This window comes from Tinamus guttatus, unplaced genomic scaffold (genome assembly GCF_059628265.1).
Source record: "Tinamus guttatus ecotype Peru unplaced genomic scaffold, ASM5962826v1 Tinamus_guttatus_pri_ptg000172l, whole genome shotgun sequence".
Lineage (NCBI taxonomy): Eukaryota > Metazoa > Chordata > Aves > Tinamiformes > Tinamidae > Tinamus > Tinamus guttatus.
In genome coordinates this window covers 994,826-1,010,629 of record NW_028288706.1, presented here as the reverse complement: position 1 = coordinate 1,010,629, position 15,804 = coordinate 994,826, and the positions used below count along the sequence as shown (strand labels likewise).

The 15,804-nt window shown below is 55.4% G+C and overlaps 1 protein-coding gene across 4 annotated transcripts in view; it reads left to right on the top strand.

Annotated features, from left to right (window-relative positions):
- Positions 1–15,804, top strand: part of LOC104578726 (ankyrin repeat and fibronectin type-III domain-containing protein 1) — a 198,532-nt gene that overhangs the window by 165,920 nt on the left and 16,808 nt on the right. For all 4 annotated transcript variants that reach the window (XM_088523017.1, XM_088523016.1, XM_088523018.1 and 1 more), the window contains 2 exons: positions 14,684–14,885; positions 15,234–15,441. In XM_088523017.1, coding sequence (XP_088379143.1) covers positions 14,684–14,885; positions 15,234–15,441 — 410 coding nt within the window. The remainder of the gene's footprint in view (positions 1–14,683; positions 14,886–15,233; positions 15,442–15,804) is intronic.

Below are 15,804 nucleotides of genomic sequence, written 5' to 3'. Positions count from 1 at the left end.
TCTCTCTCCCTGCTCCGGTGCCGTTCCTCCTCCCGCCCTGCTCCCAATTCCCTTAATCACTGTGGAGCCTCTCTGCCGTGTGAAGTCACGGTGTCTGGACGCCGTGAATTCCCTGTGCGGAGCTGGGCTGTGAGGCTGCACTTGCGGGGGGTTTGGGCCTGCTTGCTACGATACAGTCATTCCCTGCCTAAGGGCTCAGGGAAGGCTCTGAGGGACTTGCTGATGGTGGGGAGAAGCAAGCCCTGGAAATAACTCCCTCACAGCACGATTTGCCTTTAGGGAAGCATTTGAAAGGCAGAATCTATTTGAGGAAAACCACCTTTGTATCCGTGTTGTCTGAGTCATCTGCAAACAGATAGCGGCACAAGAGTAATTGCTGTTTGCAGAGACACAGATGCATTTGTTGCTGCTGATCCTTAGCCTGGAGAGGTCTTCACTCTGGAGAGGTCTTCACGTCCACGGGCAAGTCACCGTCTGTGCAGCTCCACCTCTGTAGCCTTGTGTTTCTGCAGAGAGCTGGGAATGCCCCGGCCCTTGAGCACTTGCGGGAAGCGAATGCGACGTGGGTTGGGCACCCCAACCCACAAGGGCTACGTGGGCAGGTGCTCGCTTCTGCTATCCCCTCCCGAGTCCAGGAGCCTCCAGCAGCCAGGGCTTTCTCGACAGTTGGAGAAAGCCAGCTCAGGTTGTGGTTGCCTTAAGGTTGGAAAGTTATAGAGAAGGAGAAGACCAAGGATTCTCCGTGTGCGCTTGGGTGACCTGCTATGGTGGGCATTGACTCCAGGCAGCTCCAATGGTTCTGTGTTCTTCTATCAGCCAAGGAGCTTATAGAAGGAGCTGCTGAGAAAACAGCCCTTCAGCTTTCTCAGCAAGGAAGGCAAAAGAAAAAAAAAGACTTTACGTTTGTTTCTCGTGTCATTTCAACAGGAAAATGAATCCCTCTGGGGAAATGACAGAAGAAAACTTTTCAGAGAAGACTGATTTCTAGGCTATCCCTACTGGGCTGGAGACCTTCTGCACTGAGAGCATAGGGAAAGAATATCAATCATTTCAGAGACAAGTGGAGAGGAAACAAATTTTGAAATATTGCATCGGTGCGTTGTTCCCGGCACTTCCCTCTGCTGGCGGCTGACGTCACCAGGCCCTGACAGGACTGTTCCTCGCTGCAGCGTGTCTGTTATCCTTAGAACGCTTTGATTCAAATCGCCCATTCCTCTGGTTGCTTTTGTTTTATTCTTATCATCTCTCTGACACTTCCCATGGTCTAGAAATGCCAGATGGATATTTTGGTCTGTGCCTAGGAGTGTGGGAGATGTTCTTGGTCCTGCAGGATCTCTGCTGGTTCTTCTCCAAGGACGTGTCCATGCCCAGGAGGTGCCAGTTGCCTGGATTTATCTAGCAGTGTTCAGCGGGTAGCCCAGACTGCCTGGCTGTTCTGGGAGGAAGGTGTAGGAAAGCTCTAATCCTTGCCATGAAAGGGAAATCCGATGCGTGTTTGAATCTTAGCACTTTGTGAGTCAAGCCTTCCTTGACAGCTCACAATTTTACTGGATTACCATGGTCTCAGTGTGTTGGATTTGATGGGGAGGTTTTTTGTTCTCCAAGATCTAGACCTGCAGGTGCTGAACATGGCTTATCCACAACCAGTTTTCACTCAGGGAAGGGCCAAGCAGATGACTAGAGTGTTTGGAGCAAGCCCAGCAAAGCAGTCCATCGGTCTCAGCCTCCAAACTGGCAGGTTGGACCACGAGCTTTACCCAGGAAGGAGGCAGGTTCCCTGGCCTTGCTGCTGATCCTGCAAGGGCAACTGGGATCTGCAGATACAGGGACATCAGTGCCTCTTCTTTCCAGATGGGCTGTTAAGCCCAGTCCTGACAGCCAGCAGTGTGAAGGTATCTGAGTATTTTTTCCCTCCCTTTTCCCTTAAGTGGTAGTAGTCCCTGCTGCACAGGTTTTCTGTGCTCTTCTGTCCCACTGACTGAGACAATTCTGCCTGCCAGAACTTTAGGATCCTGCTGTTCATCTTCCTGGAGAACGTGTCTCAGTGACCAGTCAGTATTGGACCGACTGGTTGGATGCTGGCGGGACGGATGTGGTGTTAGAGACAAGTCAGCCCAGGGACACACACTGAGACACCTAGGACCAGGTCATCGGATGTGTTGAGATCTCTGTCCACCTTTTCTTTAATCTTTCCTGCCCGCTGCAAGCTCGGTCTTCTCCATCACCGTTCTTCGCATCCATCCCTCCTATCCACCTTTTTTTTTTCTGCCCACTCTCGTGCTTTCCAGAGGTTTGTAAGTCGAAGTCTGCTGAGCCTCATTCACATGGCTGGTCAGGGAGGAGCAGTGATGTTCCCCTCTCTTGCTTCCAAATTTCCTTTCCTCCTAATCAGACACTTTGAGGTTTACTGACCAACATGCTGTTGTATCAGGAAGTAAGAAACCAGGGTCTTCTGCTGGCAGCCACAGCCAAAGGGGGAAGATGCAGGTGGGCTCCCTGCTCCCAGTTATCAGCTCCGACTAATGCAGCTTTCCAGAACTGACTTGGGATTCAGAAATTTGGGATCACAACCTGAGCTACCCTTTCAGCAAAGTACTCAATTTTGATGTTTCTGCTGTTCATGTAGTGTCCTGAGCTGCTGAAACTTGTTCTGTCCAGGCAGCAGCTGCTAAAATTAGAAAGCCTTTTTTTTTAATCCAAATGATGTTCTCATTCACCAGTATCTTTACAGTAGAAGAGCAGGCAGTTCTTCTGGTCAGAGGCAGTGGCAGGAGAGGAGGTGGGCGGACAGCACTCTCTAAGTCTGGGGAGATCCGGCCATTCTTTCAGATTTTTGGTATTAAATGTCACTATGCATCAGGCACTGGAAGGAGAGAATGCTCATTCCTGCCATGTGGTGCAGGGTTTAACCTTTCTTAAAAGCCTGGCTTCTGCAGAAGCCTGAAGCCCTGAAAGGGATCTTTTTTTGTGCGTGTCAGTACTCGTTACCTTGTGTTGGGGAAAAGCTTCTAGGGCAGAGACTGCCCAGAAGAGGCTTAGCTGGATTTCTCATGCTGGAAGGGACCGTTGATCAACTGAACGCATGTTCTTGGTTTTCCTGGAGCGAGGAGATGGGTATCCACATGGAGCGCCTGCCTGCTTTCTGTGCCAGTGAAAGGTTGATGGTGTCAAGAGATCTCATCCTCCCCATGCTTTCCTCACCCTGCTCTGTCACGCACACGAGCTCTGAAAGGCTATTTGCAAGCAGCAAAGCATTTCTGTTCCTGGAATGGGACGTTTCTCTTGGGCCTTGTCATGTTCTTCAGTGGCTCGCGGTCAGCCCCATGCAGGATGCCAGGTACCCCATGGAAACAGCAGAAATCTGGCGACTTGCTTGGAATTGCTGAAGTGTCAAGGATTCCTCAGGTGACAGGAGTGCTGCCATGCCTTTGTCCATGATATCATACCTTCTGGTGCCCACATCTGTGTGCATGCTGCATCATTACCTCCTTCAGTAGATAAACTGGGGGGAAATGAGGTGAGAAATTCTTGGGACTGGATGATCTGAGGCCTTGTTTGCACAGTAAATCCAAAACGGTGACTGGAGTCTGTCCCAGCCTGGGCTGGCCTGTGTGGACCTAGGGGCAAGACATGGCCAGCGCTTGCAGGCACTAGGAATGACTCCAGAGGGGTTCTCCGGGTTCATGGAGGTGCCCAGCCTCCTCGTCTTGGGTTAGTTCTTATGCATAGATGTCATTCAGCATGAAGTCAGGAGGAGCAGGAGCAGGAGCAGGGTGAGATGGGCCTTGGGCTCCCTGCGGATGTGTCCTCTGCCCCACTTTCCGGTCGGAGGATGGCAGGGAGAGGAAGGACAGAGAGCAGCGCTCGCCAGGCGTTGGAGCAGCGCGCCCAGCAGTGGTGAGAGGTTTCCCAGCACCTCAGTGATCGAGAAGCCCAAGCTGTTTAGGTCTATCTCGAAACTCCCGCTCAGCGCCTCTGTGGAAATGGGGCTGATCAAGAGGTCTCTGAGGTCGGCTCTGCTTCTGCGAGGGCTGAGAGGCACCTTGGGACAGAGCAGAGGAGGACAGACCTTTCCCTTCTCTGCTCAGTGACTCTTCTCCATTGCAGTGAAGCGTGTTGGTCACGCTGGGCAGCTGGGGATGGGGACGCTCAGCTGGAAATGCTCTGCAATTGCCACCCAAGCCCGTGCGTGTCACAGCCCAACTCCCTGCTCCCGTTGCTGCTCTCATCTCATTGCCTGCAGTGATGCCCGGGGCGCTGGGGCCGCAGCGGGCGATGACGGGGACATCACACCCAGCGTGCTGGGGCTGCGGGTGCTCGTGGAGCGGCTGCCTCGGGAGCTGATCCGCCTCTTGGCATGGCATGGGGCAGCCTGTCGTCTCCAAGGCCACCTGCAGCTGACGGCTCTTCTTCAGTGCAGTGAAGTCATCCTCTTGTGTGCTGAGCACTGCTGGGGAGGGGAAGAGGGCGAGGAAGGTGCCTCCTGCTTGACACGTTTATTGTAGATGGAGCCAGTAGACTTCTTTTGTTAAGGCTGTATAACACTTTCCAGCCTAAGTTTGTTTGCTTATACCTTTGCCAGACTTTTAACTGTTTGGTCTGATTTTTTCCATGCTCACTCACTGCCTCAGGCTGAACTTTTCTCCTCTTTTCTTCAAGCTTCAGCAGAAGGCTGTAGAAAAAAAGAAGGGTAGCTTTGACGTGGGAATAGGGCCTTCCCCATCTCTTTTTCTGAGGACTTGTGGTGCCTCCATGCTTTGGGAAGGAGACTCCAACTTTGGCAGGGTTGGTTGGAAGCCAACCCAGATTTGGTGAAGGTGTTGGCTCCTAAGAGCTCCACAGAGACTGGCCAGCCCAGCCCCCAGCTAACCCATCTGCGGTCAGTTTAACCTCAGTTCTCAAGACAGGGGGATCTGAGGCACTGGCTGTTGGTGTGACCCACGCGTCCTCCTCAGTAGCAGAGCTAGAAGCAGAGCTCAGATCACCTTGTGCAGAGCTCCTGGCCGCCGTGTGAGGGTGCGCTGGAGTTTCCAGGCGCCAGGCGTCGTCCGTGGCTCCTCTGGCCTGTGCGGTTGCTCTTTGGAGGTGGTGGGCAGGAGGCTCCACCAGGTCTCCTGGGGAAAGCTAGGATGCAAAAGGCAAAGGACTTGCTGGAGAGCGCAGACCTTGTGAGAGCAGGTGCTTACAGGTGAGGAATTGCGCAGTAAAGCTCACCCGAGGCTCCGAGTGCGTGAGAGCCACTACTTACCTAGAGACAATTTATTTCACTGAAGTCCAGCAATGTGGAAAAGCTGAGGAAAAGCTTTGTGGGAGGAGGGAGCTTTCTCCCCTTTGAGACCCCAAACAAAGGCATTGGAGCCCCTTCCTCTCCCGTGGGTGTGCATTGTGGTCATGGTCGCATCCGTTGAGATGCTTGGACACATAAGCATGTCCCAGTGGTTGAGACCTGGCAGTTGCTATGGTTTTTAATGTTGCTATTTTGTCAGCAACATTAGGAAAGTAGAAAAAAAAAACATCTTGACTTCTCCTCTAGTACCACTGCATTTGGGCCTGGACTCCATTGGAGATGCTCCAGGCAAGATCACTGAGAAGAAGGTTGGGGAACCTCAAGGGTGGCAGTCAGGGAGCTGGTGGTGGAGCAAGGCAGCAACAAATGCGGAGCGTGAAGCCGTGGCAAAGCGGGAGCCAGGCTGGGAAGCGCTGCCGGCGGTGTTTGTTCCGGAGGCCGAGGATATCCCCAGCGGGGGGCGGGGATGTTCTTGGTAGCAATGCCAGGGACACCATGTGGGTACCGGCCAGCGTGCCCAGCGCTGCCGTCCGGGCCCTCTTGGGCGCCTTCCAAGGGGAAAGGGCTTTTCTGGCCCCAGGAACACGCAGCAGCTGGGCAGCAGCTCTGGAGCCGGGGCTGAGCGTTTTGTTTGCTCTTCCATTGTGCCTTGGCCGTCGCCGCCTCCTCCCCGCCGAGGTCGCGGTCTGTGGCCTGCCTTCAGTGCCCCATTCGGGCGCAGCTCTGCGAGTCTTCAGGCGCCGGCGCCTGCCTGCGTGGGCCCTGGAGCCGCGTGCTGCACGGGCAAGCCGGGTGGTGGCTTTCCAGGAGGGACATCCCAGCAAGGACGTCCCTGGACACTGCAGAGCTCAGGTTGGGCGCAGTCCATTGGGACTTGAGCTGGACAGAGGTGCAGGGGCCCGAGCTCCGATGGCCTCTGCAGGTCCTTCCTGGGCCAATTTCCCCCCGTTTGGGGCTTTCGGAGGAGAGGGGCTGCACTCTTAGAGGTGGCTTTTGCGAGCGAATTCTTCCTCGTGGCACAAGGTGGCGCAGGCGGAAAAGGATTTCCTCTTGTGCCCCACCGGCCCGGCCTCGCGTCCATCACCTCTCACGGGTGTAGCGAGTTCGGAGGCCTCAGCGCCGCGGTCGGGGCCAGGCGCCGGGCAGCCTCGGCGGCCGCGCGGGCCCTTCCCTGTGGCGGGGGCAGCCGCGGTGCCGTCCCCTCTCCGTGGCAGCTCCCGGGTTAAGCCGCGGCTCCCAGCAGCCTGGGGTTACCACAGCAACTTCTACAACAAGCTGCCCCAACAGCCTCCCCCGCCTCCTCCCACGGAGCGGTGTCAGCGCGAGGCGCCGGCAGCGAGTTCAGCCCAGCGCAACCTCGTGGGCGGCCCCGCTGCTCCCCGCGTGGCCGCCGCGGCCCGAGCGCAGAGCCCCCCGCTCCCCAGCGGAGAGGTGACCCCGGGCTGTCCTGCTGGGGCTGGGCCGGGGCCGAGCGCCCCTCCGGGGAGGTTTATCCACGCGTTTTCTCCTGGGCGAGATCAGGCGTCGTATGACTCAGCTTCTTCATTTGATACCCGCCAGGAGCAGCGCGCGCACATGCATGTGTGGCCCAGCCTGACGCCGGTTCCTGGCAGGCAGGGCTGGGATAGGGTTTCTTCCTGCAATGGGGGCACTAAGTCCCCACTCCTCATCTGCTTTTAATATGTGAAAGTCTGATTTAGCCAGGACGGTGCCAGTGGGTCGGGTCCGACTTGCATCACGCCACCGATCTCGCTGACTTCCAGGGCCCGGCGATGCCCCCGTGCGCCCAGCGTGTTGCGTGCGTCCTGGTGCTGGGGCTGGCGTGGTGTCCGTCCTGGGGCACGGCCAGCAGCCCTTGGCACCACGGTGCAGCGCACGGCGCTGGGATCGGCATGGCAGGACGCTGGTGGCACACGCGTCCGCAGCGAGCCCAGCGAGCAGAGCTGCCTGCCGCCTCCCCAGGCTTTGCCGGACGCGCGAGCCCTGCAGCCACCAGGATGCTGGCCCGTGTCCCAGCACCAGCGCTCGGATCTCTGGTGCCGGCAGAGCTGCCGCCGCCTCGGGCGCTCTCCGCTATCGCTTTAATCCCCGCCACCCCATTGCGCTCGATGGCACGGGGGGCCAGGCCACCTCGAGGCCCCGGCCCGTCTCCCTTCCAACGCGGACGCTTCCTCCCGCCCCGCGCTGCCGTGCCGCCCGCGCCCTTCCCCAAAACCCCGGCCCTGTTCCCACACGCCGCGATTCCAATTGCAGCTCAATTAGGGCTCGGTCCCAGCGCGCTCATAAGCCCTGCAGTAGGAAAACAAACCACCCCGGCAAACCACATCCAAGCCTGGCAGCATCCTCTGGAATGCCTTTAACATAACGGGAGGGCAGAGAGGGATGAAAAGCCGCGCGGCCGTGGCAGGGAAAGGGTCCTTCATCCCTGCTGCGCTGCACAGAGGAGGGATGCGCTGCCATCAGACACCACCCTTAGGGACCGGCGATGGAAGCAGGGGAGCTGTGACGAAGAGGAGGCTTCGGGGTATGGAGGAAGGGGTAGCAGGAGCTCCCCGCAGGATGGGGGCAGCATGAGGAGGGGGACGGCTGAGGACGGCCAGCGAGGTCCTTGCGGCGCCGGGGGCTGCGGCGCGGGCGCGGAGCGGGGCCAGCGCCTGGAATGCGTGTCCCTCGTAACCCCGGCTTGCTCCGCTTCCAGTCAGTCTGGTGCCGCGCTTCGGGTTTCAGCGCGGGCTTTCAAGCCAGCCATATTTAGCGTGCGCCCGGGCTGGCCCGGCGGGGAGGGGAAGCCGCAGCACGGCTAATAAAACAAGCCAAACAAAAACAATGTAATTAAAGAGACTCAGCACTGCGTGTTCCCGGCGCAAGAACATTCGCCCAAGACTTCCTCGCGCCGATGCTCAACGTCAAGCGGCAATTAAAGGCTGGCGGCGCACGGAGGCTCTACCCTGGAGCCCAGCAGCCGCTGGTGGCTCCGGCCGCGGCGCCGCGGCGCTGGGGACGTGTTGGAGAGCTGGGGATGCTGGCAGGTGCCGTGGGGACGAGCAAGGAGCGCTCCTTCCGCGGCGCAGGCAGCGCTCTGCCGCACAGGGACGTCCCCAGCCTGCAGCCCAGCGGGCTCAGTCCCGTGGACGCCGGGTTCCGCTGCGGCAGAAACACACATTTTTTCAGTCTGGAGCTGCCAAGCCAGGCCGGGTGCAAATTTGCTGGGGCAAATTATCAAAATAACCCTGAAAACTGACAGTTTCTGCAGCCTGACCCTACGTGTTGACTTTAACCCTCCCCATACAGCATCTCCTTTTTGTCCCAGATCTGGGGATGGAGCTGGTGGAAGTCTCCAGGATTTTATATTCCCTCATTTCCCACGTCTGATTTATGGTGCCCAGAGTCTGGCTGCTCTGCAGGGAGAGAGATGTCGAGGGCGGGTCTTACCATCCACTACCTGCCGGCCCAAAGAGCTCCCCCATGGACAGTCTCCTGCTGCTTTTAGCAATTCTGCCTGGTTTAAGGGAAAAAAAAATAAAGAAAAGACCTTGACCATGATCACTGAGGAGAGATGCCTGCAGCGCGGTGGGAACGTTGCCCGGCGTGTGCGTGTAGAGACAGAGATGCAGAGGAGGGGACAGGCCGCAGAGGTGTCGCTGCGGAGCGCACAGTAGCAGTGCCGGCCCTGCTGGAAGGCAGGAGATCGTGGGCGCCCAAGGAATCCAAAGTCTGATTTTGGTCATGTTGTAACGAGACTTGAGCCACAGGCTCCTTCTGGGCTCATTTAAAAAACCCCAATCAGAATGCTTAATTAGGGGAAAAGAAAAAAAGAAAAAACATTATTGTATTGAAACAGGATTTGTCTGAGCTTCTCCGCTCCCTTCCTCCCCCAAATTTACTGCTTGGCCTGCAAAAATGGTGTGTTTTATGGGAGGCCAGGCCTCCACGGACTGTCAGCAAGTGATCTACTTGGTTGGCTCCGAACCTTTCTTAGAGTCCCAAAGTTTTCACTAACCTAAAGACTCTGTCTCGCTCAAATTCAGAGCGTATGATTTAGAGGGGACTTGGCTCCCGGGTGCCTGCGGTGCGGGGCTGGAGGGCCGCGCTGGAAGGCTCGTGCCGGCTGCCCTGCCCGCAGCGCCGCGGTGCCCGGGAAGGATGCGCCGCGATGGCGCCTCCAGAGCACGACGTGTTCCCGCCCTGCTCCAGGATGGAGCATCTCCCTGCCCGCTGGCTGGCCGGGGCCCAGCAGGGGATGTCTGCAGCCTCCTGCAGCCTCCTGCTTGGGGGAGTGGTCTTTCTAGGACACCCAGGGGCCTCTGCAGTGGTGCAGGGAGCTAAATGCAGCCGTGATGTTGAAGGTTGTCCCCGAACTGTGGCCTTCTCCTTCATGTCCATTGAAGCATCCAGTTTCCAAAGGGCTTGCTCTCTCTCCTGGGCCGGGGAGAGTTGGGTTGCTGGAGCCCAAACAAGAATGTCCTGGCAGGAGCAGCCTCTCCATAAGTTAGAGTTGGTTTTGCTAAACAAGAGAGGCATGTTCATATTCAGTTCCATTCAAAACAAAGCCCAAGGGCTTTGGCAAGTGGGAAAAAAGGACAAAACCCGTAGGAAGGAAGCGCGCCGAGCCCTGGGCCCGCTGTGCTGCCTTCCCCCAGGCCCAGGCTGGGTTAAGCACATGTGTTTTCGAGGTGGGCACGTAGTTCTGGTGCAGAGGCAGGGCTGGCAGCCTGGCTCTGGAGGATCATCCTCGGGACCACGCTGCAGGGCAGGTCTCCTCTGCATGTCCTGCTCTGGTGAACAGAGGAGAAATCTGCTGTCATCCAGGCAACGCGCTGCCTCCTCCGCGAGTGCTCCGCAGCCCTGGCTGTGTCTTGCATCCCTCCATCCTCCATCCTCTGTCCTCTCACCTCATGTTCACTCCCCTGATACCCACTCAGCAGCGCTGCATCATGAAGAGCATCCGACAGATATTCATGGCTCGTTCACTGCTTGTTTTCCATTGGCCAGGCAGTGTCTGGTCATGCTCCCTCTGCCATCTCTGCCTTAGGGTTGTGCTTAGTGAAAGGAGATCCCTCAAACATGGGCAGATCCTCCGTGTGCTCCCCAAACCAGCATGCATGACCCATGCTCAGTGCTAGACTCATGGCATCCTGGAGGAACAGCATCAGACATCCATAAGGGCTTCCCAGTGGATTCCCATGGTGCCCACCCTGCTGGAGAAGGGCCTGGAATAGCAGCACAGAAGCTTGTCTAGTCAGGTTATTTTGCAAAACCATCATAGGTCTTTAAAGGGACTCACAACACAGGGACATGGATATCACAGTATGTTAGTGCAGACGATGGTATCCCGCTGTATGGGGAAGCACTTTGCTACTCCTGCGCTGTTCCAGATCCATACTCTATTTCTCTAGTCCTGAAGAACTGCTTGTACTCGGGCATCAAATATGAGCACACTAGCAGGCCCTCTTCGTGCTGGAAGCTGCATTTCTGGTTCAGGGCCACAAGAGCCAAAAGGAGCTTGTTTGTATGGCAGGTCAGCACCTTTCATCATCTGTCTTTGGGACTCCCTTGTGCACAAAGTCTCATGGCTTTTTTTTTTTTTTTTTTCCTGCTGCATAAGGCTGCAGAGAGCCAGGAACAGTTTCTCTAAGTGACAAGCCACCCACATCGCTCCTGGGGACGGCGCTGAGCTCATGTCTGCCACTCCAGGCTGGAATGTGCCCTCTTGCTGCCAGCATGAGGAGGCACCACGATGAGCTTGTCCTTTCCTGTGTGTGGGGAGCTAGGAGAAGGTGGGGAGAGCTTGGTGAGGGCTTAGTTGCCTCCACCTTGGCTTTTGGCTTCAAGAGCATGGCCAGCCCTTGCAGTGGGTCGTGACACCAGCCTTGCCACAGCCTGGGCTCCTACTGGTGGTAGATGGCTTGGGTTACCTAGTGTGTGCTGCCCCAGGCAGCCACTTGTGCTGACCTACGGGCAGGACACGCATTGCCAGGTACCGCCAGCTCCTCTGCCCGAGAGGGCGCTGCTGGCAGCAAGGAAAACACGGCGTGTGCTCCCTCCGTGGGTCCGGGGCAGCAGGCCCATAGGTGGCCTTGGCCTGGGGCGCGTGGGGGTCTGCTCTGCGCATCTCGGCTCACAGGACAGAGTGGCCCTGGCTGACACGGACTGGTTCTCTGCTGGAGTCTCGGAGGGGCTACGCCCTTAAACAAAATGCACTTAAAATCATATAATTACAACAATTATTAACACAGTTTACTAGGCCAAGATCTGCAGTGCTGGAAACATTAAAACCAAGGGTATGCTGAAACCACAACATTATAAACTACCCAGTGGGTTTGCTTGTGTTCATTATATGAAAAGAGAAGGATAAAATGAAGTTGTCTTATGCACATCCATCCTCATGTCTTTTTTTGAATAACAAACAAACCAAAAGGCATTGCTTTAATGAAATGGGTCTGGCCAACCCTACTGCATCCTTTGGAGGTACCTCAGCCTTTTCTATGGGTTGGGTGATGGAGTTTGTTAGTAACTGCTTGCATGTGGCTTTATGGAGTGTGGTCTTGTTGTCCTTGCCATCTTCCTCACAGTCACCAGTGTGTCCTGCAGCCAGAAGGACGCATGGCACTGGCACAGGAAGGGGCCCTTCCCCATGCAGCAGTGCTTGCAATGGTCTGTAGGCAACTCAGGAGCAGCAAGAACTGATGGTGGTGGAGATAAATTTAGTTCAGCTTCCCTGAAACCACAAGGGCAGATGAGCTAATTGTAGAGCCCCTGGCTCCTCTGACCTTCTCCCACCACCGCCCTGGCAGGAGGAGGCTTTGCCATCAGGGTGAGCTCGCGCTGGCTGGTCGGACCGTGAGGACACGGCATCCGCGGGGGTTGTTTGCAGCTATCAGTTGCTCCACCACACGGTTTAGCTCTAGATAAATCAGGACCACTTCACTGAGGCCAGATGAGTCATAACCACAGGACAGGAAACTCTTTTATCTTTGGGGCAGCCGGTTTAATATAGATTGATGTTCACTCCTGAGCTCTGAATAATTTCCGTCTCTTTACTTCTCATTACAGGCAAATCAGATGAGGGAAAATGGAGACAAATTTCTCTTTCTCTTTTATTTCTACTACCTCTGAATAACTTCCTCCAGACTCTGGAGTCTGCCTGTACTGGATCATTTGCCATCTATATTATTTGGTGGAAAAAAGACTACCCTGCTCACTTCCAAAGCACACTGCTCTTTTGAATGTTGGTTTTGCAGATTTGCATGCAGCAGTGTCCCGTTACACCAGGACCTCCAAGGTCTAACTGGGGGTGAAGAAATGAAGGAAAAAAAGCAGGGAGCTTTTAAGTATGAGAGAAAGGGCAAGATTTTGCTTCAGAATCTTTTGAATCTTTTGATTATTTCTTTTACCTAAGTATATCAGTTAATACTTTGCTTCTTTGGGCTTCTTGGGCCAGAACCTATCTTCCTGGTTGACTTTTCCTGCAGAAGTGACATTCCTGGAAGGGCATCACTGGGTTTTCTCTTTGAGTTTCTGTCTACCAGTGACAACAGATCTGCATGAAGCTTCTCAAGTCTGGGCTTGAGAGGTCTTGTATTTGAGGAGTCTTGTATTTGAGGGGTCTTGTATTTGCCAAGTGTCAAGCCCCAGCACCTTGGTACTGGAGGGGTTCAGCTGGTCTGCCATGCCAGTATTGGCCATGCCAGGAGCTTCTTTATGTCCATGATGAAATGAGAGGAGGCATGGCCTTAAGTTGAGGAATCTGCATGCACAACCAGATGCGCCCTAATTGGCCCAGAGCTGGTTCTCCACGCCACCGTTCCTGTGTTACACAAGGTCTCTGCCCACATGGTGATGCCACTCATGCCAGTCTCTTCCATGTGCAGAGCTGCTGCCCTTGGTCATCTGTTAGAAACAGTAAGATGCTGCATGAATTTAACTAGCCTTTGTGTTGAGACAAGGTTGATCAGGCAGTCGAGGGAACGTGGAGATTCGACTTGCCTTCCAAAGCTCATGTGCTTGATATTCTCAGTATATCTGTTGGGTCTGTTTCCATAAACTGGACAACACAAAGCCCTACATTTGGAGAACACTTTATCCCCTGAAAAAAATCCAGAGCAGCAGCTCAACACTGCAGCTCAGGCCCCATTAACACATTCTACTGAACCCAGTGAGGTGAAGTGACCAGCAGGAGCCAACCTCCTCACCATTTACTGCGTTTATTTATCACAGCAATAAAAGGTAAAATCATTAAATCACTTCTGCAGCCCACTGTGCCTAATCTGAAATCAGGATGATGAGGAGCACATAGTGTGGCTGTTATAAATGTCCTGCTTTCTCATGATTACTTCATGAACATCATCATCGCAGTAGCAGCTTTGCAGTAGCATTTTGGCATGACCTTCTAGACAACTGTCCTGCTTTCCATCATGCTCAACCCTTGCTTGATAGTTAACCAATGAAGTGACCCGGGGAAGACCTGCCCCCCAAGATCTGACCTTATACACAAGGATATGAGGTCAAAATGAGAAAAAAAAAATGTGTTAAGCTTAGTTAGACTAAGTGCTCGTTAGACCTGTTGCTCCCTTCCTGAGAATTGTGCCACTGGCTGCAGCAATAAGGGGATCAGATGTTTGACGCCAGTAAAAATACTTGGTTCTGTAACAGATGGCACATGGGCAAAAGCCCCATGTAGCAGTGAGACAAAAGAGAGCTCAGGGATGGTGATAAACAGCAGGAGACAGATTCCTGTTAGGAAGGTAAGTGCAGAGCGCTCCGATGAGGCCACCATGAGCTGACTGCAGTGGGCAGCGCTCCCCTGCAGCGTGCCCAGGAGCGACACGGGCTGCCTTTGGCACTGGAGCACGCAGAGCCTGGGTACCAAGTGGGCTTGCACAGCCCCCGACAAGATGCAGCTCTTCTCTGCATGAGCTGGACATTAAGAGCCTGGGAGTAAAGAAGCTTCTTGCCAGTTTGGTGGGTTGGTTGCAGAGCTGAACTCGCTGTGGTGGCTGAGCAAGCACATGTCTGTCTGGGCTCCAAGAGCAGGCAGGAACAGGCGAGCCCTCACTCCTGGACTGGAAGGAAATCTCTCACCTGCAGGTGTTGTGCAAACAGACCCCCATGGGACCAAGAGACAGCGATGAGGAGGAGGGAAGAAGCAGCTTTTTTGATGACACATACATGAGGGCATTACTGGCATCACTTCCCACCTTGCATCTTCCCTGTGTTTGGTGGCACCCTGAAGCAGAAGTGATGACATCTGGCTTGTCCTGGGTTCCTCTCTGGAGTCTTAAAGCAGCCCTGCTGCCACAGACTGCTTGCCTTCGGCTTTCTGGTGCACTCTTGCAGCTGAGCTGGGTTGGATACTCACCTGCCTTCTTTACCCCGCATTTCTTCTCCATTTCCTAGGTCATCCTCCCCAAAAATGACACAGCAGATGCGGGACCTCCAGCTGGCACAGGCCAGGAAGCCACCAGGCCCTTCCTCGCCTAATGCTGCCAAAAGGCTCTACCGAAACCTGTCAGGGAAATTCCGCGTCAACTACACGTCCTTCGACGAGGGCGGCCTGGCGGGCAGAAGCGAGAAGGAGAAGCTCCGCAAGTCCTACCTGGTCCGTGTCCTGTGAGCAGCAGTGCAGCAGCCCTGGCAGTGGTCACTCCATGGCCCTGCCCGTGTTCCATGGGGAAGAGGGATGCAGGTGTGGGTGGTGCTGCTGTCTGTGCTGGCCTTGGGGTGGAAGTCCAAGGCTGCATGAAATGAAGCCCTGCTGCAGCAAGCTTAGCTGGAGCTGGCCCAAGGGGTTCCTCAACTGGCTGTGTCTGTAAGGGACTCGTGCCTTGATACAGGGACAGCCGCCCTGTTTGGTGCCTCTGTGGTGCTGGTGATGGCCTGAGGTGTTGGGTGGGATGAAGGCACAGTCCCTCGTGCTCAGGCACCCTGTGTTTCTTGCTCTGTCCAGATCCAGAGCAATGCCGCTCTCTTTGAGGCCGTGGAGCTGCAGGATCTGGACAGGGTCCAGGAGCTGCTGAAGCAGTATAGCCCCGAGGAGCTGGATCTCAACACCCCGAACAGCGAGGGACTGCTTCCCCTGGACATTGCTATCATGACCAACAACGCTCCCATAGCCAAGGCACTGCTCCAAGCAGGAGCAAAGGAGAGCCCACACTGTAAGTTGGTATCGGGTGAGCTTCCCCAGCCATGTCTCCGGGGTCTGTAGCTCAGCATAACTGGGGACGTTGGATAACAAAGCCTGAGTGAGGCGACTATCCCCAGGATGGGAGAAGCTTCTCCTCTTTGGGCAGCTGGGAGGACATTCTCTGAGCTACTCAGAGCATGGCTGGTGTCTCTGCCCTGCGTGCCAGTGGAGGTGCCAGCCTCCGCACCCAGGCAGCGCTGGCCGTGTCCATGCTGCATCAGCCGAGCACTGGTCAGCCAGCAGGAAAGGGGAGCTGATGAGGGCTTGGGACCTACATTATTATGGACAGCAGAAGTCTCCCTGGAGCCTAAGCACATGCTGCGGTCAGGATCTC